At 38.7% G+C, this 26086-nt stretch overlaps 1 protein-coding gene across 1 annotated transcript in view; it reads right to left on the bottom strand.

Moving 5' to 3' along the window:
- Pds5b (PDS5 cohesin associated factor B) overlaps positions 1-26086 on the bottom strand; it is a 134939-nt gene that overhangs the window by 9394 nt on the left and 99459 nt on the right. Inside the window, exons 20-31 of the mRNA XM_029477822.1 lie at positions 23256-23379; positions 20474-20632; positions 19517-19585; positions 18068-18204; positions 15353-15476; positions 9973-10177; positions 7865-7979; positions 6238-6370; positions 5798-5917; positions 4868-4930; positions 4058-4203; positions 2022-2127 (exon numbers count right to left, since the gene is read on the bottom strand). Coding sequence (XP_029333682.1) covers positions 2022-2127; positions 4058-4203; positions 4868-4930; positions 5798-5917; positions 6238-6370; positions 7865-7979; positions 9973-10177; positions 15353-15476; positions 18068-18204; positions 19517-19585; positions 20474-20632; positions 23256-23379 — 1501 coding nt within the window. The remainder of the gene's footprint in view (positions 1-2021; positions 2128-4057; positions 4204-4867; positions 4931-5797; positions 5918-6237; positions 6371-7864; positions 7980-9972; positions 10178-15352; positions 15477-18067; positions 18205-19516; positions 19586-20473; positions 20633-23255; positions 23380-26086) is intronic.

The raw sequence follows: 26086 nt of genomic DNA, 5'->3' as shown, positions 1-26086 counted from the left end.
ATCTTTTTCTTCTTTCAGAAACTTAATTTGCTAAGATTATAGACTCTTTTCCCACACTAAGAAAGAGTCTCTGGGGACTGCAGGAGCCATATACTACCTCACTGCCCACAGCTAAACAGACCTTTGTCTTGTTTCATGATTCTAGTTATATTGTCCTGTTTTAATGTCTACTTATCTTTCCACATTGGAACAACAACAACAAAAAAAAAATTCCCTAAAATTTGACTACATATTCACTTGGAAGAAAACTATCACCAGCTCAACTTTTTCCTTTCTCACAGAAGAATATAGAACAGTCTGCCAAATCTCTTGGTTGTAAGATTTCCCACACAAGTGCTCTCCACTACTTTCTTAGATTCTGTTGAAGACTGTGTACCCAGCTTGTCTCTCAGAATTACAGAGATTACTGTCAAAAACAGAGTCCATCAGATGTAGCAAAATCACCAGAGAGACACAAGCTACATGCATAAACACATACCATACACATACACCACATATATAGTTTTCCTTCTTTGATCCTGAAGATCAAACTTGGATAAGCAAACTATAACCGTAGCCTTGCTTGTTTGGGTTTGTTGTTGCTGCTGCTGTTTAGTTTTTTTCTTGACAACAGCCTCCCTGTGTATGGCATTCAGGTGAGCCTTGAACTTACTATAAAGCCAAGACTATCCTCAAAATTATTAACACTGTTGTTTGTGCTACAAAAAGAACATCATGAACTTGTCAATTATTCCAAGTTTAAGTATGATTACAACAATAAAGGAATTTCTTGATTAAGTAGAACTAAAAAAAAAAATGTAAATATTTTAAAGATTCTCTTCATAAAACCTAGCAATAGAACTCCTTTCTGTTCTTGATCCTATATTTTTCTTAGTTATCAATTTTTAATGCTCCTTGTGTAAACCCTTCAAGCGTGCCATGAGTGTTTTGTCTGCATGTGCTATCTGTGCACCACATGTCTGGTGCCCGTGGAGGTCAGAAGGGGGCTCTGGATGCCCAGGTATGGGGTTAAAGTCAGTGCTGAGAATCAAACCTCGGTCCTCTATGGGTGGTGAAGTTTGGTCCTCACCAAGTGCTGTTAACTGCTGAGCCATCTCTCCAGCCCGCTGGGGAAAACTTCTGACCAGCAGTTAACTAATGAGGAGTCAGTAAAAATGTTAATTATAAAATGGAAAGAACAACTGGGCTAGCTAGATAAACTGAAGAAACTTGAAAATAACTGAAATATGCCAGTGGGAGACAAAAAGGGGAAACAAGATTCCAAAGAAAGTAATGGTAATTATATTTTATTGAAAATTCTCATCTCTGTTTCTCAGTTAGAGTCAACCATATTTACTTTATGGTAGCTATTGCTCAAAGCATGAATCACTGTAACAATGAGACAGCATCAACAATTTATTTGGGCTAACTCATTTACTCAGTTAATGAATAATAATTCATTATTATTAGGCTGGTAAGCCTAAACTATCCAGTTTACAGACAAGAAAACGGATTCAGAAAGCCCTGTCAGTCACTCAAAAGAAACCTTCAGAGCTCAACTGGGGAGTCCAAACAGGCCCAGTTATCAAATTCACAGGGCTGTACTGGAATATGAAATCTGTATCTCAGTGAATCTTCACCAAATTTGTCTTCAAGTAACATTTACAAATGATAGCTATCATAGAAGCTTGTTAAAAGGGACATTCCAACAGGAAGAGGGACACTTTGGGGCCTGCTTTCCATGCTCTCTTCCTAAAGCCATGTCTAAAAAAACTGTTAAAGAAGAAAAAGTGAAGGCAAACAATTCTGAGTATGAAACTGATATGTTTGACTCTAAAGACGAAGAGTTAAGGTTATTTACTTAATAAGATAAGAATCACATAAACTTAAAATAAACTGCAACATTGAGTTTGAAACTAAAGCCAAAGAATATGAATAACATGACAGATTTAATAGCAACTATAACTACCAGGCTAAAGAGCAAAACTGACGAAAACTATTACAACTAAGAGCCTCATCACACGGTCAACCAAGCATCTCACCCTTACAAGATCAGAGTCTTCTCTCTTGTCACTTTTTTTTCCTGGCAAAGGTGAAGACATTGTATAATCTTCATTTTCACTGTGATCCATTTCAGAGCTATCGAGCCTTTGAATAGAGACATATGTAGTTATTTCTACAATCAGATATCCTTAAAAGTCTTTTTTGATTGTTTCATTGTATAGCTTTATAACTTCAAAAGCAGACTTCATTCATTTTAAATTAGGTAATTTACCTCTATCATCTCTTGCACCAAGTCAGTAAGCAATGTAGGTCATTTAATAAATTAAGGAAATAAATAATACATTCATTTTACCATATGATGTTTTAAAAATCAGGTTTCATTTTGAAGCAGAGCATGAAAATTAAACCCTGTTGTTAGTGTGTCCGGCTGGACTCCATGCACCTTGCCCTGCCCTGTCCATCCTTGCTCCCATTTCATCTTTACTTCTTCTGAAGCAGTAACACGAAATCAGTACATTCTTTTTCTCCTCCTCCTCCTCTCCTCTTCCTCCTCTTCCTCTTTTTCTCTTCCTCCTCTTCTTCTTTCTCCTCCTCCTCCCTTGGTCCCTCCCTCCCTCCCTCCTTTCCTCCTCCTCCTCGTCTTCTTCTTCTTCTTCTCATGTATGTGGGCTGTGGGCACACTGTCGCTGTCTTTAGACACACTAGAAGAGGGCATCAGATTCCATTACAGATGGTTGTGAGCCACCATGTGGTTGCTGGGAACTGAACTCAGGACCTTTGGAGGAGCAGTCAGTGCTCCTAACCTGAGCCATCTCTCGAGCCCCGTCAGTACATTTCTTATTTGACTTCTTCCTCCTTTTACCACACAAACTCTGATTTTTTTTTTTTTTTTTTTTTTGTGGCAGTTTTACTTAGTAAGCAACACTGTGTGGGGCTGAGAGCAGGCTTGTTGAAAGAGATCACAGCACATGTTCTCACGCTCTTAGGAAGCTCCAGTCTGTATCATCCTTGCCTACTTATTTTTCAAGCTTTTTATTGGATATGATGACTCACATCTTTAATCTCAGAACTCAGGAGACAGAGGCAGGAGGATTTCTGTGAGCTCAAGATGATCAGCCTGGTCTATACAGCAAGTTCAAGAACAGCCAGGGTTATAGAGAGAGAGCTTGTCTCAAAACAAAGAAATCTGTTTACATACTATTGAATTCCTAAATCTCAAGCTCTAGCCAACAGAGGATGCATTTTACAAGTTAAAAAAAAAAACCTTGTTAAAACTACTTTTAAAACCAAGTTTATACTATATATACTAAAAAGAAATTCAAATGTCAAACATAAAATACATATTCATATTAAGTTATTATGAACATTGTAAGATGCTGTATGTTTTTCCAAAAAGTTCCTGAGTGAAACCCACTATGACTTACAAAGCTATTCCCAAGTAAAGGTCCTGCAACACTGCAGTCTACACAATTAAGTCTCACTTGTTCACTTCCATGGGAGTAAAGATCTCATTGTGTAAAAAATGACACAAAAAGAAAAACAAACTCCTTCATGTTTCATTTACTGTCTGTGTACACATTCACTCAAGCACTGAAACACATTGGACATCCCCTCAACTGCCTATGTATGAGTGCTTTGTTTGCATGTATGTCTATGCACCACATACATGCAATGCCTGCAGAGGCCAGAAAAGGGTGTCAGAAACCCTGAAACCATGTGTTGATGGCTGTGAGCTCCTGAGAACCAAACCTGGGTCCTTTGGAAGAATGGCTAGTGCTCATAACTACTGAGGCATTTCTCCAGTCCCTGATCTCATTCTATTTCATGATTTAGGTATTCCAAGGTATGAATGAGCCATGAGAGAACAACTAACTGTACACCTGGTCAACCATGAGTATGTGCTAGCAGCGATTATTCCAGTAAGCTTGTATATGGAAAGCCAGGTGTTATTTGTCAGTAACTACCAATTCATCTTTATTCACTGCCATCAAACACTTATGTTTGTATGATTTTAGACCTTGCAGCCTCGTTGGAATCAAATATAAACCACGACATCGCGAGTGTGTGAACTTGCCTCCCCTTGATCCTTCCAGGAGAGCTTGGGTTGGAGCTGCTGCTTGCATTGCTCACGGTTTCCATTCTTGATGATTTGGTCTGAGACTGTTTGCCTGCTGATGAAAGTGGCTTATTAACTGCTCCGAGAACATTGGCTGTTTTAGGCTGAAAAGAGAAATACATGACTCTTCCTCTTCAGTTAACATTAAAAGAACCATATCAAGAACTCTAAGCAACAGCTTCAATGTGTCACACACAAATCACAAAAGTTTATCTTGCCCTCAGCAAAATAAAGACAATAAATTGGGTATCACTGCCTACATTAAAAACGTGTGGCAGTGCAGGCCTATGGTTCCAGCACTGAGGAAGCTGAGGTAAGAGGACTGCAAATGCAAAGTGAGCCTGGGCTACCTAGCAAGGGAGCTTCAGAACAGACAAACAGCAAACCCGAGACACAACAGAGCAACTGAGTTTTTGTTACTGGGAGGAAAAGATTTCCACAGATTAAGACAATAAATGAAATATAGACAGTCATGAAAACAGAGCCTTGCTATGGAAGGATGTAAGACACCTTTTAAAAGATTTTTATCTATATTCGTATAAAGAGTCTAAAGGATAAAGGTCTTCATAGTTTTGCTATAAGCACAACTTAGCTGGCATCTATACAGTAACACAATTAATTTTTAAACCTACAAATGGAAAACAGCTAATTATGTATTTCCTACCTTGAGACATAAAAATTCTTAAAGAAATAAAGTAACATAATTAGGTCAATAATCACACTAAAATTAACTACCACATAAATACTAAAACAATTCTCAAAACATACTTTTCCAGGAGTGAAAAATGATTTCATTTCTGGAGGCAGGTAATTTTTGGTGTTACTAAAATTCTGTAAGCAAAGAGAAAAAGCAGTCAGTGGGCTCTAGAATAGCTCCTGTGAGAAACAAAAGCCAACTGAGTACACGAGAGCTTTTACTTTTAAGTTCATATTTATTTAAACTATTAGTTCAAACAGGAAACTTCAGGCAGTGGTTCTAACAGACCAACCTCACAGCAATCCCAGTGTCAATGTGCCAGACAATACCGACTCCTGCACAGCACTCAAGACACGAAGCCACACAGACCCTTGCTATGCTGCTTATATCAAAGAGAGTTGTGTAAAAAAGAGACAAGCCCTTTAATAACTTGAGGTCATTTTAAATCTAGATATGTTGCCAAGATCCTAATTGGTATACTGCTTTCAACACAGAGATGACAATGGTGCTTCCTAAGTTCTGTAATTCAATAAGCTTAGCGAAGAGTCTCTGTGAGGGCCTATGTGACGTCGTCTTGGGGTGCAGTTATGACTATCCTTGTACTGCTCCCAGAGCCTTGGGCCTACCCCAGTGTCTACACTCTGTGTATTTTTTCACACCACCCGATCAAGGGTTTGCAGCTTCAGACACTATATATCAGCATTCCAACTCTTATTCTGAATCAAAGACTATTAACTCAAAACACTCTGGCAAACTTTTGCCTGTGCTCTCAGCATAGCTTTAGACTTTGAAATAAACTCTGGATCTTCCTATCTTCATATTCTAACCCCTCCAAGCCGCCACTCTGGTTCAAATGTGGTCACAGTCACATCTCTGAGCCTGATACCTCTTCCTGCTATTCCAGCAGCTCTTACTACTACTGACTCTTCTTGTCTTCCCACAGTCCAATGGCAAGCACATACGCCATATCAACTCCCACCAACAGATTCTAAAGTAATGACCTTGTCAGGCTGGGTGAAAAACCGAGCTGGCAGCACGGGGTCCTTAGGAGACTCCAGGCTGTACGTGGTGCTCTTGGACATGATGATATTCATGGCAACATCACACACGGTGTACAATTTCTGCAATGGTATTGTTTTAGTTAGTTATTAAGACTGGCATCTTAGACTCAGGTGTAATTCTAGAACATGTATTTAGACTAACAATAAAGTAATGAAAGAAAACTTCTAGATAAATATTGTGGCTTATATTAGTACAACATCAGTATGATTCAGTATTAGAATTACTAGTAAATTAACATTAGTTTTGGTATAATAATTCTGCACTAGCAATCCCAGTTATCTCTAATAGAAAAATAATGTTTATAAACATTGAAGTATATTCTACACTTAAAATATTTAAACCAGCATGACATCAGAATTACTTATCATGAATTACATACTTCATTCATTTTTGTATCATCTGGTCCTTGAGCATCTTTTGTCTGTTTAATATTTTCTACCATTTTTCTGATAAATGCATGGCTGTTGTTTTCATTTTTAGCCATCAATATCTCCAGAACAAACCAAAGGCATCTAAGAACACAAGAACAAAGAAGATACTAAGAAAAATCTTTTGTTAATAGTGATACAATGATTTTCAATACTAACATAATGAACCTAGGCTATAACTCCAGAAGAGGAAAAAACTTAATAGAAGCAGCTACAAATCAAAGTGAAACTGCAGGGGAAAGCCAATGTTACACATATACACTTCAGTAGGTCAACAATGCAGAGAAAAGCTCAGATTCTCAGCAAATTTCTGCATGAGAAAGGTTAAAAGAAACACAAGAAGGAAAGTACAAAACAATTTTAACTTCATTCTATGACAGTAAAGAAAAGACTGGCCATAAACAAGGAGGTGACTTAAGTCCTTAAGAACACAGTGCCTGAACCAGAGGTTAGAAACAGTTAACAAATGAGAAAGAAAAGCATGGCGGACACCCTTACACACTGTCTTCACTTACTGAGGAAAATACCCCCTCTCCTGTAGGAAAGAAATGGAATTACAGTTGATATAGAAAGGGAACAGTAACAGGAAGAAGAAATATGAAGCAAGATACTATTCTAGAAGAAAATGCAACTGCTCAGGTTGTGCTCCATAAAATGAAAAACCTCAGGGCAATCAAGAAAGGCAAAACTCTCAAGGACATTTTCTCAGATAAAGATGAGCAGCCATCATTTCTCATTACTGACAACTACTCTAACATAGAGAGATAGTATTTTAACAATAGGTATCTTAACAAATAAAAGAGGTAGATACTGGATCTCCCCTTGCCACAGTAAGCTAACGGTGAGTTAAGTTTTTATTTTCCTGCAAGATTTCAAATAACTAACTATATTTCCATGAAGCAAGAAACTGCCATACAAATCTTTTACTAGTATATCAACAGTATACAAAATTAACTGACTCAAAATCATAATAGTTACCTTTTATAACAACGAACGTAGGACCTGAGCCTCAAGTTCATTCTAAGAATTATGCTGGTCTCAAAATATCTCTCAGTATCATGACATTCCCTATTCTGTTTCTACACAGACAATAACTCTTACTTAGAGAACGGCAATGAAGTTATAAGTAAGAATACTTCCCTGGTTGTGGGTTTGGCCCATTATGATGAAATTCTTCTTTCATTTTACAAAGACAGTCATTGCAAAGAAACATGTGCTTACTACCTGGGTGAGGACATTACCAAGTCACCTCACATGAAAACCTTCAATTTTAGTGGTAAATAAAAGATGAGAACTGAAGAGACAGTTTGAGTGGATTACTTCAGTAGAAAAGTAATGCCACAGGTGCAGAGAAACAGAACTAAAGGTTAATAGTTTAAGTCACATTTTGGAAACTGGGTAAGAAAATGCAATGTACAGAGATGAAAAACAAAGACAGATGAGAGGCTAAAAAAGAACCATAGCAAAATGAAACATACAACAACTATAATTAAAACTAAAATTAATATCTCATTATCAGCAGTAAGGAAGTAAAAACAATTTTCAGAAAATAGGAAAATGGGATGAAAAAAGTCTTACTCTTTCACATCTTTAAGTTGTTCAATATCCTGTACTTTGACATAATCTGGGTCATGTGCCAAAAGGTGAATTGTATATGGAACAACATACTCTGGTAGAAGAGACAATAATTTTTCTGAAAAACAAAAAAACAAAACAAAACAAAAAAAGACAAAAGCAAACAAAAACATCCAGGTTAGAAAGATCAAATCACATGCTCTTTTGTATATTTCCTACATCCCAGTGCCTTCCCACCACATGGCTGAAGAACACATTCAAACATCCTATGCTGAGAGACACACACGGTAAGCAGTTTAAAGTGCCTATTTAGCACACTAGGTGCTGATCAGCAAGGGCAAATATGTAGCTTTCAAATGCACATGTAAAGAGTGATCCACACACACTATTCAAGACTACTATGTAAGATCTATTCTTTCTTATGCTGTAAGGACTTTGTGTTGATGTTCTTTGACAACTCTCAGAGTGTGCATAAGAACAGAAGTAATGGTCAAAAAAACAGAGCTTCTCTGACAATGTAAATAACAAGTAACTTTTCAGTTTAAATCCAAGTATTCTTACTCTGCTGACCAGAATAGCAAATTGTACAGCAGAGGTCAGAAAGGCATGCAAACTGTATTTGGGAAACAGTATATAAAAAGACTTGAATTTGGTCTCCTATTTCCATTTTAGTCAGATGTTCAACCAGGAGCATAATGTACGCCAATAAGCACCAGCCTGTCTTTGAAGAGTTTCTGTGTAAATGGTTATGAAGGAGCAAGCATGAGAGGAAAAAACCCCCAGCAATTTCAAATTACAGTGATATTTAAGTTAAATCATGTCAAATGCTTATAGAGTGCTTACTACTACTCTGTATCTATGAAATATAAAAACATGTGACCATGTAAGGCACCCACTGAAGTATAAAGAGATGGACGCTATTGAGAAAGTACCTAAAGTAAGAAGAGCCAGTATTACTGATGACTTCTCTGGGCCATTCATTATGTGTCAGGTGCTTTGTACACATCATTTTCCAATTGATGTAGCAACCACAAGAAGTGAGTATAATTATAGCAATTTGACACACAAGCAAGCTAAGGTGTGGATTATGTAACTTGGCCAAACACAGCCAGTAAACTGCAGAGGTAGGATGTGACTATACAGCCTTCACTTTTTCCAGGGTGAGGAAAAAGGGAAAGAGGATCCCAGTGCCAAGTGATGCTAAACCTGTGTCTTCCATGACTCAATGTGGTACACTGTATTTCCCTGCTCAGTCTAGAAGAGAAAGTAATCGGCAGAGCTGAGAACAAAGTGGAAATAGGCAAGCTGGCAAAACGTCAAGTAACCCTGCACACAAACCACAGGTGTGTACTCGGGGGAGAATTTAAACAAGAGCTGAGCATAAAACACAAATAGCCATGGGTGTTTCAATGTCACTTTGTGAGCACTTGAGAACCTGCAGGTATTTCAACCAAGATGGAAGTGAGGCACAGCCTGGACTGTTCCAGAAGGGCAGTACATAGCGGTCTGGTACAGTGGGAGCAGGAAGCAGGGAACAGGAGCAAGGCATTACAATACAGTGGGAATTAAAGAGTATCTGTGATAATCCAACTCAAGAACAGCTAGGAGCAGCAGATATGGCAGCCATGACATCTGGAAGAAGGTCTACTGGGATTTGGTGCTGAAGAGAGGGAAACGTGCACAAAGAATGCTTCTGATCCAACTTGGATGATTGGGTAGGTGATAGACACAGAAGTGAAGCAACAGACCAACTGCCCTGGGAGGCAGAGGGAGCGAGGGAAAGCAGCATCTACAACCGACATGAGTGTTAGCTACACTTAAGAACAAAGACCCATGACAGTGTGGACATAATACAAATAAATAAGCAAGTCTGGTTTTCAGACACCTCAAATGTCAGATTTTCTCTGTTCATTTAGCCATTTACAAGACAATGAAACTCGAATACTCATGCCTTTACATATTTTTTAAATACAGGAACTGAAAAGCAGCTATTAAAAGATGCTGACTTTTTAAAGAAGTGTACACAGTAATAAATGACAGTAATATGTTTTACAATGTAAGACTGAAGCTGACAGGAGATATGATGCATTTTGCACCAACCATGCACTCACCACTAACAGCTGCATGCTGCTTCAGGTACTCTCTCCTCACAGTGATGTTCTTCACCAAGCACTGTCTAGCATGAGCTCTCCTCTCTTTCACAGGGTCTTTGGCACAAAGAGCACAGATGGCCATGTACTCAAGGGGAAGCCGTAAGCGGGAAAGGCCTTTGTGAAGTTTCTGAGCAAACACCTGCCTGACTTGATAACACTCATCCTGTAAAAATAAAATTATTCCAGGTATTACCCACAAGGCAATAAGAAGGTATACCTTCAGCTATGACCAAGTTGATCTACAATCCCTGAATCAGTTTTCAGAACAGAGGCTTCGACTCTACCTCAAGGTGGGAGTATTGAACTGGACCTAGTAATTACCAGTTATGTATCTTAGACAATATTAAAGATGCTGTTAAAATAGATAAAACGAGTATAGTGCTCCCTACTCTTAAAACAGATCGAACTGTACATTGCTCCCAATCTGAGTATGATTAAAATAACACTAATAAAGTAAGGGGCTGGCATATGCTCAGCAAAGCACTGGCTTCCCAGCCAAAGTGTTGGGGTGATCCCCAGAACTTCCAAAACACAAATAGAATACAGTAGACACATCTCATTGGTAGCTTTTCATTTAGTAGAAAGATTCTCTTTAAAACCTGTTCAATACACAGGAGGGGCAGAGGCTCCAGGCATACATGCAACAGAGGGCTGCTTTGTCCTGCCTCAGTGTGAAATGAACCTAATCCTCCAGAGATTTGATATAGCAGGTCTGAGGTGGGGGGAGGTACAAAGGGGGAAACCCTCTCAGAGGAGAAGGGAAGGGGAGGGACTCTGTGAGGGGGGAAAGCATTTGGGGTATAAATAAATAAAAAGCAGCATGCCTGCCACCTGTGTCCTGACCGAGCCTAAGCTCTGAGCATGCTACACATCTTTAACTCAGATGGAAAGTGGTTTGATGTCTGCCTGATTCATTTGCTGGTTCCTCAAAAACAAGAACAATGTCTTTATGCACCCTCATATCTAAGAGTAGCACCATAACTGCTACACAATGGACCAGATTTTTTTCTAAGCTAAAGGAAACATCTCCAATCCATCTCCCTGGCATACAAACATCTTCATGACTACACCCTCTCAACTTGTGTGATCTCTTCTGACTGCAACTTTAAGTATATCATTTCTTCTATCTGTAACGACTGTTGGGTTTTTCTTCAAAGTCTAAGTCAAATATATGTCTTGCACTTATCTTTACTATTTCTCTGTAACACAGGGATGGACCTAGCAACCTAAACATTGTTTGATAAGAGCTCTACATTAACTGGGCTCTACCCCTAGCATTTGGGTGTTTCCTGTTTTGTTCACACACACACACAGTTTTGTTTACACACACACACACACACACACACACACGTTTTGCATCAAGTTATGTAATGTGTACCATGTGGGTACTTGTGTCGATGGAGGCCAGGAGAGGGAGATCCCCTGAAACTGAAGGTACAGATAGTTGTGAACCACCATGTGGGTGCTGGGAACCAAGTATAGGTCTTCTAGAAGAGCAGCCAATACTCTTGAGGGTGGCCATCTTGCCATGCCCAGGACTTGGCTTTTGTTTTTTGTTTCCTTGGCCCAGGGTCACATTGATCTACCTACCACCTTAGCCTCCTCAGTGCTGAGATTATGGACATGTACACCATGCCTGGTTAATGTAGTCAGGGGTGGGGATGTGTCACAGCCCATCTTTTAAGCTCTTATCATAAAGATTCCCTTTCACTGGATTTCAACCTCAACATTCCTACTGCTTTTAAGAAATTATCCAGCTGGGCAGTGGTGGCGCACGCCTTTATTCCCAGCACTTGGGAGGCAAAGACAGGTGGATTTCTGAGTTCAAGGCCAGTCTGGTCTATAGAGCGAGTTCCAGGACAGCCAGGGCTTCATGGAGAAACCCTGTCTGAAAAAACCAAAAAAAGAAAAAAGAAAATAGAAAGAAGAAAAAAGAAAAAGAAAATTATCCAAGTGTCCAGAGAAAATCAGTCCTTCTATTGACACTCAATAAAGTTACCCTTTATCAATATTAATGAGAATCAAATATATACATGTCATTAAAATAACCAATTTACGATAAAAAGGCCAATTTAAAACCTCGTACCAAAGTCAACTTATAGACATATTCATCAGTGAATAGACCATTCTTTAAATGTTATCCAATCCAGACATCCTATCCTCCCACCTTCCTACACACCCTCCTAAGACACAACCCTTAACAACAGTTTTGTCCTACTAACAGCTCAGGATTTAAAAGCCCAATGCAAATTTGTTATAAAGCTAACTTGTTGAATCACTTCAAAACCAAGAGCCTTCAGTTAATAGTGATGGAAAGCTATCACCTCACAGACAAGGAGCTAACAATTAACTACAGAAAGCCACATTGGGAATGTACGGGGGTGTTTCAAGAGTCTCAATTAGGGGGTTTTCACAGCCTTTTAGATGGGTACCTTAACATAAAAATGTTAAATAAGGAAAAGAAGCACTAATGAAGGCAAACACTTGATACACTCATGTCTATGGTTATAAAAATAATTAGCTAAATATACAAAGATAATTACTCAGAGCTGAGTTCATTGCTATGAACTTGATTTTTGTCTTCACTAGACCAAGACCTTCTGAGCACAAAATGTCCTTAAAAATTCATGTATGCTCTTATGCTCTTGCCTCTCTCTCGCCTCTTGCCCCCTTGTTCCCTTGCTCCACCTCTCTCCCCATTTCCTTCCCCCCTCTCTCCACGTGGTCATGGCCAGCCTCTACTTCTCTACTCTCTCCTTCTCTCTGCCTTTCTCTGCCACTACCACCCTCTTAACTCTCCTCCCCATGCCCTGAATAAACTCTATTCTATACTTAAAAAGAAAATATTCATGTAGCCTCTCAGAAGTAGTTTGTTCCTCTGTGTACCCTCATTGAATTATCAGTACTTATCTGTATTTTCTATTCTAAGACACTGTTAGCTTTCAGGGAATGCAACCATCATTTATTGTGCTCTGTATTTCTAGAATATAGAATAGCTCATAATAACACAGAGTAAATATTTCATGAACAGAATTCAAATTCTAAATACCTAAGCAGGTATTAAGTGTGCTAAGTGTGCTGTCATATTACTCAATCTCTACACCTCCACACTTGACGTCTTCTCAAATAGACAATACTACTTTTAAAGAGCCTCAACTCCAGAACAACAACAAGCCTCACATACAGAAACAGTGAGAGCACAAGGCTGAGCACTGTATGTAGCAGGGGTGTATAAACAGAATCTGGAGGGAATTAAAACAACACAGAGACTGCATCCAGCTAAGAAAACCGGAGCATGTCTTGTGGAAAAGACCGCATCTCAGACCTCATGGCCAAACAGGGTTAAACGCAGATCTGTGCAGATGAGGGTGGGGGGGACAGAAACCAGAGGCAACAGAACATAGTAAATCCCAGTGTTTACTCTCACTGAACTGTAAAGCAATGGCTCTCAACATCTCCTAACACGCTGGCCCTTGAATAGAGTCGAAAGCTGTGCTGACTGTCAACCATAACATTATTTGCATTGCTACTTTGTAACTGTAATTTTGCCACCGTTATGAACTGTAATATAAATATCTGTGTTTTCCAATGGTCTTACCCTGTGAAAGGGTTGTTTGACCCCCAAGGGGGTTGTGACCCACAGACTGAGAACTGCTGCTGTAAAGGTACTCAGATTAAACATGTTAAAGTGTATGTTTAAATCCAAACAACAGAGGGGCTCAACTATCAGGTTATAAAATAGGTTATTTTTCTTTCAAACACATATGAGTTCTTAAATGTGTTTGACCAGGAGACTAACATGATGAGAACTGTGGTTAAGGAAATGTGTCCAATAACAGACAAGGTCTCCCAACAGTCACAGTGTGAGTGCCAGAGCCATACAGCAGGAGGGCAGTGACTGCACACCACAGGGTAGCTCTGAGACTCAGAAAAATATCCAAGGAGGCAAGCTTAACTTATGCTTTTAGATTTACTGATACATGCTTATATATTTTCACTTTTTTTCTTTTTTTTTTTTCCTTTTTGTTGTTGTTTTTCGAGTCAGGGTTTCTCTGTGTAGCCCTGGCTGTCCTGGAACTCACTCTGTAGACCAGGCTGGTTTGAACTCAGAAATCTGCCTGCCTCTGCCTCCCAAGTGCTGGGATTAAAGGTGTGCGCCACCACCACCAGGCTCACTTTTTTTAAAGGTGTTTGTGTATGTGTTTTGCTTTTTTAAAAAAAAAAGATTTATTTACTTATTTTATGTATATGAGTACACACTGTAGCTGTACAGATAGTTATGAGCCTTCATCTGGTTGTTGGGAATTGAATTTAGGACGTCTGCTCGCTCTGGTTGACCCCACTGGCTCAGTCCCTGCTCACTCTAGCCCAAAGATTTATTTATTATTATAAATAAGTACACTGCAGGTATCTTCAGACGCACTAGAAGAGGGCGTCAGATCTCATTAGGGGTGGTTGTGAGCCACCATGTGGTTGCTGGGATTTGAACTCAGGACCTTCAGAAGAGCAATCAGTGTTCTTACCTGCTGAGCCATCTCACCAGCCCTGCATTTTCACTTTTAAAAAATTTATTTTGAGTACTTCTACTTTGAAACTGTCTATCCTGTGTGTTAAAAAATAAAAACCCAGGAACACAGCTTTATAACATTTTGTGAACAATTGCTCTTCTCATTCAGATTCCATATTTAGGAATTTGCCCACTCATTTATTTGTAATTCCGAAATCAACACCTACAGCAATGATATAGCCATTAGCAAATAGATACATGGGCATGAGGCATAGGAGGAGCCTGTTGTGCTCAACCCTAGAGAGAAGCCTGGCCTTCAACTCCTTGGTCTACTTTACAGTGTTGTTCTTATTGGTGACTGACACTTAAACGGCTCCCAAAAAGTGATAAGCACAAGACCACACCATATGCCTCACAGAGAAATTGCATGTGCCAGCGTGAAGGCTCACTGAGGAATGAGTACTGCTGCCAGGGACTCTGAGGTCAGTGTTAATCAGAGCTGCACGTGTAAATACAGTGTTCTTAAGCACACACACAGAAAACAAGGCTGCGCACTGACCGCTTGATGACAAGTTTGTGACTTGAGTCTTAAGCAAGTGTCCCATTTCTCCTTGTGGAGCAATGGTTCAGCCAGCCCAAGGCTCAGTAAGTGCTTTTAAGGAAGTTTATAGACTAGCACAACAACTTAGTCACATGCATTGTGTTAGTATGCCAGTTTTAGAACTCTGAAGTGATTCTTAGGAAAGAAAACACATATTTAAGACTTTGATGCTGTTATAGCAATTTTCTTCCTCAAGGCATATGACAGTATCTACAGGCCACTGTCCTTACATTGATGGCTAGTGCACACAGCTGGTACTGCTCCAGTGTAATGATCTCGTGGTAACAGGGCTCCTGTGCCAGCTTCACAATAGCACTCCCAGCAGCAAGTCTCAGGCGTGACATATCTGGTTTACTAAGACAGAAGTAGAAACAACATAAGCAAGACTTCAACCTCTCTGGAGAAAAAAAAATATATTCCTAACTTCATACATCTAATGCTTAAAATTATCCTAAGAAGTAAGCAGAAAGCCCTATGGTGAACATTCTTCATCTCAGATGTGTATTCTGAAATCCTAAGCCAAAAGCTTATTACAAGGGAGCGTTTTCTGGAAGGTGATGAGGTCAAGCAGGCAGAGCCCTCAGGCACAGGACTAGTGGATTTATATAGAGGTTGAGTCAGGACGGAGTGAGTTTGTACTTTCTGCCACATGAGGACACAGCAGAAAGACAATCAGTCTACACACAGCACAGAGCTCTCACAAAACCCAACCAATTCCATTTTCTCTTAAATATGTTGGTGTTGGCTACCGCTTAAACCATTCAAACAATTTTCTCAGCCTAAGTTAACGTGCTAACTTACGTGGGAATAGAAGATATCTATTTCTATATTGATTTGCCTATTAAATTTCAAGTATAGATTTTTGATTATGTAATGCTTACAGATCAGCAATGAATGTCTTTACTTGCTAATTTGTCTATCACAACTACTGTAGTAAACAAACAAGAATAATGAAAGCGAGTGTATTAGCTAAATTACTATCATAGGCACACACAGTAAAATGGCTCATAATCAAAGCAGCAGATAAACAGTAGATGTGCATTTAAATGTCTGTAGTCTTCAGTCTGCCAATGTTCTCACTTCAAAAGTATAGCCAGGAATAATTCATTTAATTTATACAAAACCAAAGTAATTAGTAAACTGAGGCAAACGTATTAATGCCAAAGATTTTTCTCTGCCAGGCTGAGATGACCCGTACAAATTTATCTCAAATACAGTATGAATTTTAAATCTAAGTATCCTTATTATATATAACTCTTAAACATGGACATGTCTAAATTATTGAGGGAAAAAAACAAATTAGATTAAAAATGGTAAGCACATGAATTGTGTTCTATAGAATGCATAGGTTACTAAATTTTATTTTTATTATTTCATTTAATATGTACTATTAAATTCTAGGCACAGGGGATACTATGAATAAAACATTCAAGAACAGCCTGGGGGGGGGGGTGGCTCAGTGTTAACAGCATTTACCTAGCATGGAAGTCTTAGCCTTGATGGCCAGCACTACCAAAGTGGAGAGGGTGCTGGGGAGAGAGAGAGAGCTGGAAGAAGAGGATGAAGATGGAAAGGTGGAGAGCCGCTGGTACTCGCTGTCTGGTGTTCTCATTAAAGTACGGAGAGGCCTTAAAGAGTCAAGTTATGCTCTAGCTTTAGATTGGTAAGAAGTGTCTCTAAACAGCACGCGGGAGGCAGAGGCAGGTGGATCTGAGTTCCAGGCCAGCCTGGTCTACAGAGTGAGTTCCAGGACAGCTGGGCTACACAAGAGAAACCCTGTCTCGAAAAACCAAAAAAAAAAAAAAAAGTGTCTCTAAACAGCATTTGAGAACAAATGTACATTTTTGCTAATGCTGATAAAAATAATCCTTACTATCATCCACAGGGTGCTATGTAGTGCCGTCAACACCTCAAATATACTAACAGTATATAGTTATACCACAGTGGTACACTAAGACGCACAAGAGTGTGAGACACTGAGAAGCTGAAGTAACTTGGTGAAGGTCACCTAACTAGAAAGCCAGGGTTTGAATCTACCTGGAAGATGTAGTTTCAGGATCTAATTCTAAGTTTCAATCATAGTATAGTCAGTTAATCCATAGCAAAATCAATGCTTCAGTCTCTCACAGAAAAATAACATAATTTTTGCATAGGTTATGAACAATCTCCCTACCTACCTTCCTTCAGTTCTAGATTATGATACTAACAGTGGCTATGCCACATGGTGCAGGAAAGTCTATGCATTCTCAGTGAGAAGAAGTAATTGCTTTCTGACTTATTTTAGATCTGTAAGTGGTTGAAGCCATAGATTTAGACTTATGGATAAACTGGAAGCACTAAATTATCTTTTGTCATATAAATAAAAACTGTGCGTTTTAAAGAACATGTATCGAATACACTTTTATTTTTGTTTACTATATTCTAAAAATAGATTCAACAATTTGTTCTTTGCCTTCAGACACTAGCAAGACCTTCAAACAGTAGTTACAGATCTCTGCACTAACCATTATACACAAACTGTGACAAAGAATTAGGACCTATCATTTAAAATACTTGCAGTGTCTAGATGGCAGAGCTGTCAGACACATGACTTATTTTGTCATAACCACCATATAAAACCATATTACAATAAACACACATGAATACTGACAAACTAGTGCTAACTGTCTTTTTTTTTTTAAAGATTTATTTATTGTTATGAATAAGTACGCTGTAGTTGTCTTCAGACGCACCAGAAGAGAGCATCAGATCTCATTGCGGATGGTTGTGAGCCACCATGTGGTTGCTGGGATTTGAACTCAGGACCTCTGGAAGAGCAGTCAGTGCTCTTACCTGCTGAGCCATCTCGCCAGCCCCTGCTAACTGTCTTTTTAAAAAGAAATTCTAACATATAACAGGAGTTGAAATCTATACAATCCAAGTATCTGGAAACAGTAATTACTTACCTAATTTTCCCTTGTTCTGTCAAATCTCCATCACTATGCAGTATCGTTGTTAGTAATCTGAGGGTGGAAGTTCCTGACTTACTGTGATTATTCTTCATTCCAAGTAGCCATCGAACCATCATTTTAATAGCCTGAATCTATTTAAAAGACAAGTTGACCAAAACAACATTGTTATGTTTAAAGAATTTCCACACCAACCTTAAAAACTAGAAAAATGTGGATGTATCTTAAGAAACGACAAAATATATTATATCTTTTTATATACAGGAAGATAACACAGTGTTTTAAGTTAGAGTTGTTTCAACCTCCAAGAATGAGGTAGGCAAACAAAACAAAAACAAAACCCTATTTACTAGAGATGAGTTATTTTGTTGCTTAACTTTACTGTTTCCCAAGCATGCTCCCATCCTTTAGGACCTAGAATTAGAATCAGGCTAACTTCTATAACCAGAAAAAGTTCTCAACTGCAAATGAAACCTAAGAATGGGCATCATTTTTGTAGATTTTATGATGATAAAGCATGTGAGTACTTTAGAACTCATTACAGGCTTTGACATAACTCTTTATGGTTTTGTTTTTTAATTCATCTCAGCTTTTTAAAGAAAGGCAGTAAGAACTGAGCTTGAACAATGCTGGCACGAAGTAGTCTCACCTTTCCTGAGTACCAGGTGAGTGCACACTCAGTCTAAATGGCCTGCTGTATATATCATCTAGTGCTGCCTCTCTGACATAAGACTGCTGCTTAAGACTGCTGCTGAGACCCAAATGCAGCCAGTATTGTTCAGTGTTGTAACTACTGTAGGAAGTAAAGGAAGGGCTGCTCTACAGCTGTGCAGACACACCACAATCTGAGGCTGTAACAAGATGCAAACATAATTCAAGATATGGCGTATAATGAAATACATATAATGAGAAAGAAAGCAGGGTAGACAGTGTGGGAGTGAGCCCAGAAGGTAGTAAGAAAGTCTAAGAAAAAAAAGTCAATGTTCTATATATTTGTTCCTAATCTTCAAATATTGACAAATACACTGAAATGAAGTTGATACATATCACATGACTATAACAAATCAATGCTCTGTATTTCAGTGACAAGTAATTCCTTACATAGAAACCCAAATTCGAGAACTATTAAAAATTTTTAATAAAATATCAAGGAAAAGATCATCTTAAAGGCTGGATTAGTATTATTATAGACAAGAGAACATCCAGGAGAAGAACAGCATTTACTTAACATTAAAAGGCTGATTTCTAAGAAGCAGAAATATAGAAGCAGCTATCAAGTCATTCCCCCTAGTTTCCACACTGCTACTCACAAGGCCCCAGGGTGCACATCACTGCCCTAACTCTCACACTACACGAAAGACTGCACCGCAACTTTAATAGCCACCCACATCTATTACTTGCTATAGTGAGTATACTGAGAAACACAGATTTATGCACATTACTCACTTTGACCATTGTCTCAGGTGAGACTTCTTCATCTGGAACCCAAAGCTTAGTTGTCTTTTTTCCTGGGAGCTAGGAAAAAGGTGAAAACATTAAAGTAATAAGCATTAATTCTCATGGTCAACTAATATTTACTACATAAACAAAATACTTAATAACAACAGACACAATTTATGATTCATCTAACACCATTTACTAAATATCCCTGAAAGGAATAGTCTCACTGGTACCTGGGTGGAACATCTGGATACCCTTTGCAGATGTGGGTTAGGACTGACTTTGTAGTAATACATAATCTGCTTTGTAGACCCTTTTAAAACGTTGATGATTCAATTATTTAGGCTACTAAGCAAAAACAAGACACTAAGAAGTGAGTGTGAAGTAGTGTGTGTATTTGTGTGTCAAGTCAAATCCCTCCACGGATGTCAGGTACACTGATTTAGCTAGGCTGGCTGGCCAGCAAGCTCCAGGATCTACCTATGTCCATGTATGCAGCTCTGGGGCTGCAAGCACACGCCAGCACACCTGATGTTACTGTATGTGTTTGAGTTAAACTCTGCTCCTCATGCTGTGCAGTGAGTGCTCATTAAGCTACTTCACCAGCCCCAAGAAATGCAGTTCTAAAGATATTTTTTAAAAATCTTAGTCAGGCTTTGAGGCATAAGTCTATAATTCAGCTACTCAGAAGACTGAGACAGGAGGATTACAAGACCTGCCCAAAAAGTCTCCTCCCAAAAAGTCTCTCACTTAATCAAAAGTCCATGTTCTTGTATAATTTAATTTCATGGAAACTGAAATAGCCTCAATTGGGTGTTATTTTCTACCTCCCAAAGGGTCTACTTCAGATCACATGTCCTTAAATGAAAGCAACCACCTGGGAGTGTTACTAGGCATTTCACCTCTCTTTAATCTAAACTGTAGAACAAACACTGTGATAACAAGTGTAGAAGTACAACTTACCCGGTCATTCATGAGGAGGTCCTTCACAATGAAAGTTGCCACCAAAGACTTCAGAGGAGCAGCGAACTGATCAGGTGCAAGAAGAGCAATATGACCGATAGTGACCAGTGGGGTTATAAGATGCTCCAGGTTGCTTGGATCTAGGCTTTTATGCAGAGGCTGGAAATGAGGCAAAGGAAATATATTTTAACTCTCTATACATACAAATAACACTGCTCATGAATTTCACCTTCTAATTCTAAACACTGCAGAAGTGTAGACCCTGTGTAAGCAACAACTCAAGCTTGAGTGTAGACTCTACAGTTTACCAACATTTGGAAGACATTAAATTTAAGCATTTTCAGTTTTGCCCAACTCACATTTTAGAAACACTTCAGCATAAATCTTATTATATAGCATGTATCTTATGACTATGTGTATGAACGTCAAAGGCTGCTAGGGCTCATCAATATCGACTCCACTCTCTTCCTAAGCCTCAAGACTCTGCCTTGCAGCTTCCTCTGCAGTTGAGGGAGGATATGTGTGATCTGGTCATGGAAGAAAGAATGAAAATGAGGTAGGCCACACTTGCCAACAATGGGGCAGAGTAAGCACCATGCCTCTCCATAGTTCTCTCCACTTACCTGACTCAGGTCCAGTGGGTGGGGCTCCAGTAGGAACACAAAGTACCACTAATCAGAACAGGATGTGTCCCTAACCCTTTTGGACGCTGAAACACCAAAACTGAATTTGCAGTAACAAAACTAATTTTCCCTATGTGTAGTTAACTAAATTTTGGCTTGAAAAATTATAGCATCAAGTACTAAATTCCAAAGCAAGACTATTTTTCATATGATTTGAAACTAAACCATTAATAAGTATTTAGTTACAAATAAAGAATGTCATACTCTGAATACTAACTGAAGAGTGCTGTTAAGTTTAAACATAGAGAAATCAAGAAAATGACTAAAATATGCCATCATTAGCATTAAGGAAGGAAGACACAAGATGTGTTTTATATCCATACTTGTGTATAAAATAAAGCATCTCTGAAAAAGTGTATTACTCCCTGACAGGTAGTGCCTGTGGAAAGTAAGTAACTGCCTAGGATGGGGGAGGGCACCTAGCTAACCCAGCAACAGCGCTTCATTGTAACAGATTCACTGTAATGATGGCTTTGGAAAGCAGCTCAGCAGGCAAGTGTTAAGGCACAAGTGTAAGGACTGAGTATAAACCCTCAACACCACATAAATAAAAGAGCTGAGCACATCCTGACCCCAGTGCAGGGGAAGCTGAGACAGGAGCCCTGGGTTATCTGGCCAGCTAGCCTAGCTGAGATGAATGGGCTCCAGATTCAGCAAGAGATCCTGTTTCAGGAGTAATGCAAAGCAGTGGAGGACTGCATGCAGTGTTGACCTCTTGTCTCTACAAGCAGGACACATGTAAACACACATACAAAGACATACACTAAGTGGAAGCACACAGCAGTACATACACATACACAAAAGGGTAAATATGGGGATCTTTGGTCCAACACTAAGCATCAACTATTACAAACTTGGCAACAACACAAACTATGCTTTCCTGACAAGACTAGAGCAATATGAATTTTCGCTCAAAGCAAGGTGAGCTGATCTCTTGCTATTTCTGGTCACTTCCCTCAGTACTTCCACTGTGTTCATACCTAAATGTCACTCTGTTGGTCACACTATGAACAAAAACAAGGTTGCATAAATATTTTTTTCTTTTTTAAATTACTACTGCTGCTGCTGCTGCTTGGCAATTTCCCACAATAAATTAATAGAATTATTTTTGAAAAAAGAGAAAATAAATGGCCAGATCATGGAATAGTAGCAACTGCAAAAAAGCTAACAACCAGTAGGAAGTAATTTCTCAGAAAGCCAGCAAGCCTTACACATTATGACAAGAGTACCACAGCAAAAAAATCTTTACAAAGCCAAGTTATGTCAATATTATTCTAAGTGTCTACCATTTAAAAAAATTAATCAATAAAAAATCCTACTAATTAATAAAATTATCTTTAAAAATAAAAATAGACATTACCAAGTGCTTAGAAATTCAAATAAAGCACTTGACACATAAAGTGCTATTTGAGAGATACAGAGTATAACTTACTAGATATTTTAACATGATACATGAAAGTATGATAAAATAGCCTTAAAAGTTTGTACCTCAGAGATAAAATGTCAGAATATTTATAGTAGGAGGTTTAGTGTGGTCTCCAAACTGCTTTGACTTCCTTTAGGTTAATATTGTAACCAATTTTTACAGATATTTCTGCTAGCTTATTTTAATTATAATGCAGAGACTATTCTCATAGTTGGCTACAATAAAACGCTATTCAAGGTGAAAGTTATTTAACATCTTGAGAAAATAGTATGAAACATTAAAAATACACACTTTATATTAGCAGTTAGCTTAGCCATTAAATCTAAACTTATTTACATTACCAACTGGGCTAAATTACACTCAAATTTCAAACTGTTAAACTTGCAAACTGACAGAGAAACACTATCATTGACTATGAGTATATACAATAAGCACTCAGTGAAAAATATCCAAGACCTAATACATCCAACAGTGTCAAACAGCATCAAGCAGTGTTCAGTTCTGAACCTGAAGTGGTCTTAAACCTATGAAAAGCCAGTTTTCCTATTTTAACTATCACTGATGCTGATTTTACCAATTTACATCTTGACAGTACACAATATAATATATCTCCAAAAGACAATATTCTGCAAAGTCAGTATTTATTTTTTAAGAAATCAATTTTTTTCATTACCTCAAATATCTGTGCAAACTGGGTCTCTTTACTAGAAAATATGGCATGAATACAATGGATGGCGTATTTAGCCTGGCGAGGTGGTCCTTTTTTGGATTTGTGATGTAGTACAGGAAGCAAGGCTCTATAAACAAACAAACAAACAAATAAATAAATGCAATAAATATAAAAGAATAATTTATGTTTAGGTCCTGAACTTAGTACTGGCTCAACCACGGTCAGAGAAATTTCTGTTTGTAGAGAAGAACAGTTACTACAGAAATTCATAATTTATCAAACTAGTGAATGCTGAGTGCTCGGCCTTAAACAGGCCATAGTGATCACCCTCTCCAAGCCTCAGTGAGCACTGCAGACAGAGGAGGGGCAAAGAGACCTAAGTGAAGGAGGATGGAGGAGTCTGTCAAATACCGTCTTCTCGACATGACATGTCTATTGCGGCCAGGAAGCCACAGCAGGGACGGCCACCTACACAAGAGACCATTCCATCATGGGGGGGAAAGGGGTTCTTAATAATAAAATTTTAGCTTTTTAACTTCTTTCCTTTCTTATACTTATCATGTATGCTAGTTTTCATTATTGAGAAATCTTCTTTCCTTTTGTTTGTTACTATCTTCTGCCTTCCTCTTCACGGTTACTACACTACTTCTCTGTTTACATTATGTATTTTGGTCATGTCCTTTCCACCCAATTTTTATGGTTTTTTCTCTCTCTCTTCAAAAAACAAGCAACACAAACACACATAGACACACGCAAAAACCAAAACACACAAGCAAAAGATCAATAAAACAAAAATGCCCAAACAGAGCAAAATGAAAGTAAAAAAAGTTTACAAAATTACCAATGAATTCATTTTGTCTTGGCCAACTTCTCCTGGGCATGAGGCCTATAATGAAGTTAATAGAACCAGTGATACTCCACTGGAGAAACATTTTTTTCTTCACAACACGTATCAGTTACAGATAGCTTCTTGGTTAGGGGTGGGACCCTATCAGGCTTGAACCTGTGCAGTCAGGGTCCTTCCTATATAGCCCTGAATGTCCAGGAGCTTGCTAGGGTAGACCAGACTAACTTCAAACTCAGAAACCCACTGGCTTCTGCCTCCCAAGTGCTATGATGACAGGCAGGTATCACCATGTTTGGCTTTTTTTCTTTCAGTTACCTCTATTTCTGTTCTAATCTCTCCCTCCCTGGCTGCTTCCTTAAACCCAACCATTTGCTAATCTATGTTTGCTTAAATGATTTTAACCCATTGCACATTTTATATCACTTGTGCCATTTTCATTTTTATGTTATTGATGGTAAATCATTTAAAATCTTTCTGTCTTTTTTAGTTTGGTGTAGTTGCTATAACAGCAGTTTGCTTTGTACTCTTTAGGGAGTGAGCTTTCAAGAAAAAACTGATCACTAAGTGGATCTCCAGATTACAAGAGAGCTAAAACAACAGACGTGTCAATCATAACTCAGAAATACACACACACAGACACAGACACACAGCATAAGAAGAGTCCTCAAAAAGATCATAATCCCTCCACTGAATTCAAGGATACTAAGACGAAAAGATTTTCTAAGTTTACTTGTAGAAGTTATCAATAATTTAAAAAAGGCTAGAAGCTGGAGAATATAGTTTAATCAATCAGTGCAGGGCCTGGAACAGAGAGCCAGCAGCACAGGTGAAAAGTGAAGAGAAAGTCAGAAGGGAAACTGGGCAGGAGGGGAAGGCTTAGAAATAGAGGAAACAAAAAGCTCAGGAATCAAATAAAAAAGCCCAACAGAAAAAAAATCACACTAGACTAGACCACAGAGATCACATAACTTCACGAGAGCCAGTTACTAGGACAGGAAACACTACATTCAAACACTGAAAGGAGAGAAAGTAAATAAATGATCCTGACAACTGAATAAAAAAAGAAATAAAAAGGAAAGAACATGACTGTTCCTAGGTATGGTGGAGGAGACAGTTTATTATAGGTATGCGGGAGAGCATAAACAGAGGCAGGACGTCTGGGAGAGTGCAGAGGGAACATGACCAAACTGAGGTAGGCCATGTGAAGAGGGGGGAAGGGAAAGGAGAGGGGAAAGAGCAAAACAAGGTGCAGCAGCCAGGAGGCCAGAGGTACAAAGAGGACCAGTAATCAAAAGGGTTGGGTTATACAGGAGAGAGCAGTCTAGCTCCCAGGGCTGGAGAGTTCATGGTAGAGGGAGGGCTATGGCAGCCAGGAGGACTGTAACAGGTAAGGAATAAGGGATGCAAGGAGAACCTAGGGGCCAGGTCCACTTTGATATGTTAATGAGCACCTCAGCCATTTGTCCCACTGTGAAATCTAATAACAACTTCCAAGAACATGGAGCTATGAATCAAGATGCCAAACTTAAGAATCCATGCATGAGAGGTCAATGAAATGTAAAGGCCTAGAGAATCTATTCAATAAAATTATAGAAAACTTCCCAAACCTAACAAAATGAGCATGCCAGCACAAAGAGGTATTTATAATGGCAAATCGACATGAGCAGAGAAACTCTTGAGAATACATCATAGTCAAGGCACAGGCAGTGTAAAACAGGATTGTTATTTACTGTTACAGGAGACAAATACCAACCCACAAGAGCAAACACCAAACTGCCCCCAAGAAATCCCTAACAGTCAGGAAAGCATACATTTTACTGCTAACCAGATTTCTAGATTCAGCAAAGTTATCTTTTAAAAATGACCAGGACATAATTACATTCCAAAACCAGCATGAAGTAAAGCAACACTGTCACCACCCCAGCTGTAGTGTTGCTATTTTCACAGAACTGAATGCTTCTCTCCTGGAGAGAAAAGGAGACTGGGG

The sequence above is a fragment of the Mus caroli genome, chromosome 5, assembly GCF_900094665.2.
Source record: "Mus caroli chromosome 5, CAROLI_EIJ_v1.1, whole genome shotgun sequence".
Lineage (NCBI taxonomy): Eukaryota > Metazoa > Chordata > Mammalia > Rodentia > Muridae > Mus > Mus caroli.
Note: the sequence above shows the minus strand (reverse complement) of the source record. Positions and strands in the feature narration are given on the sequence as shown.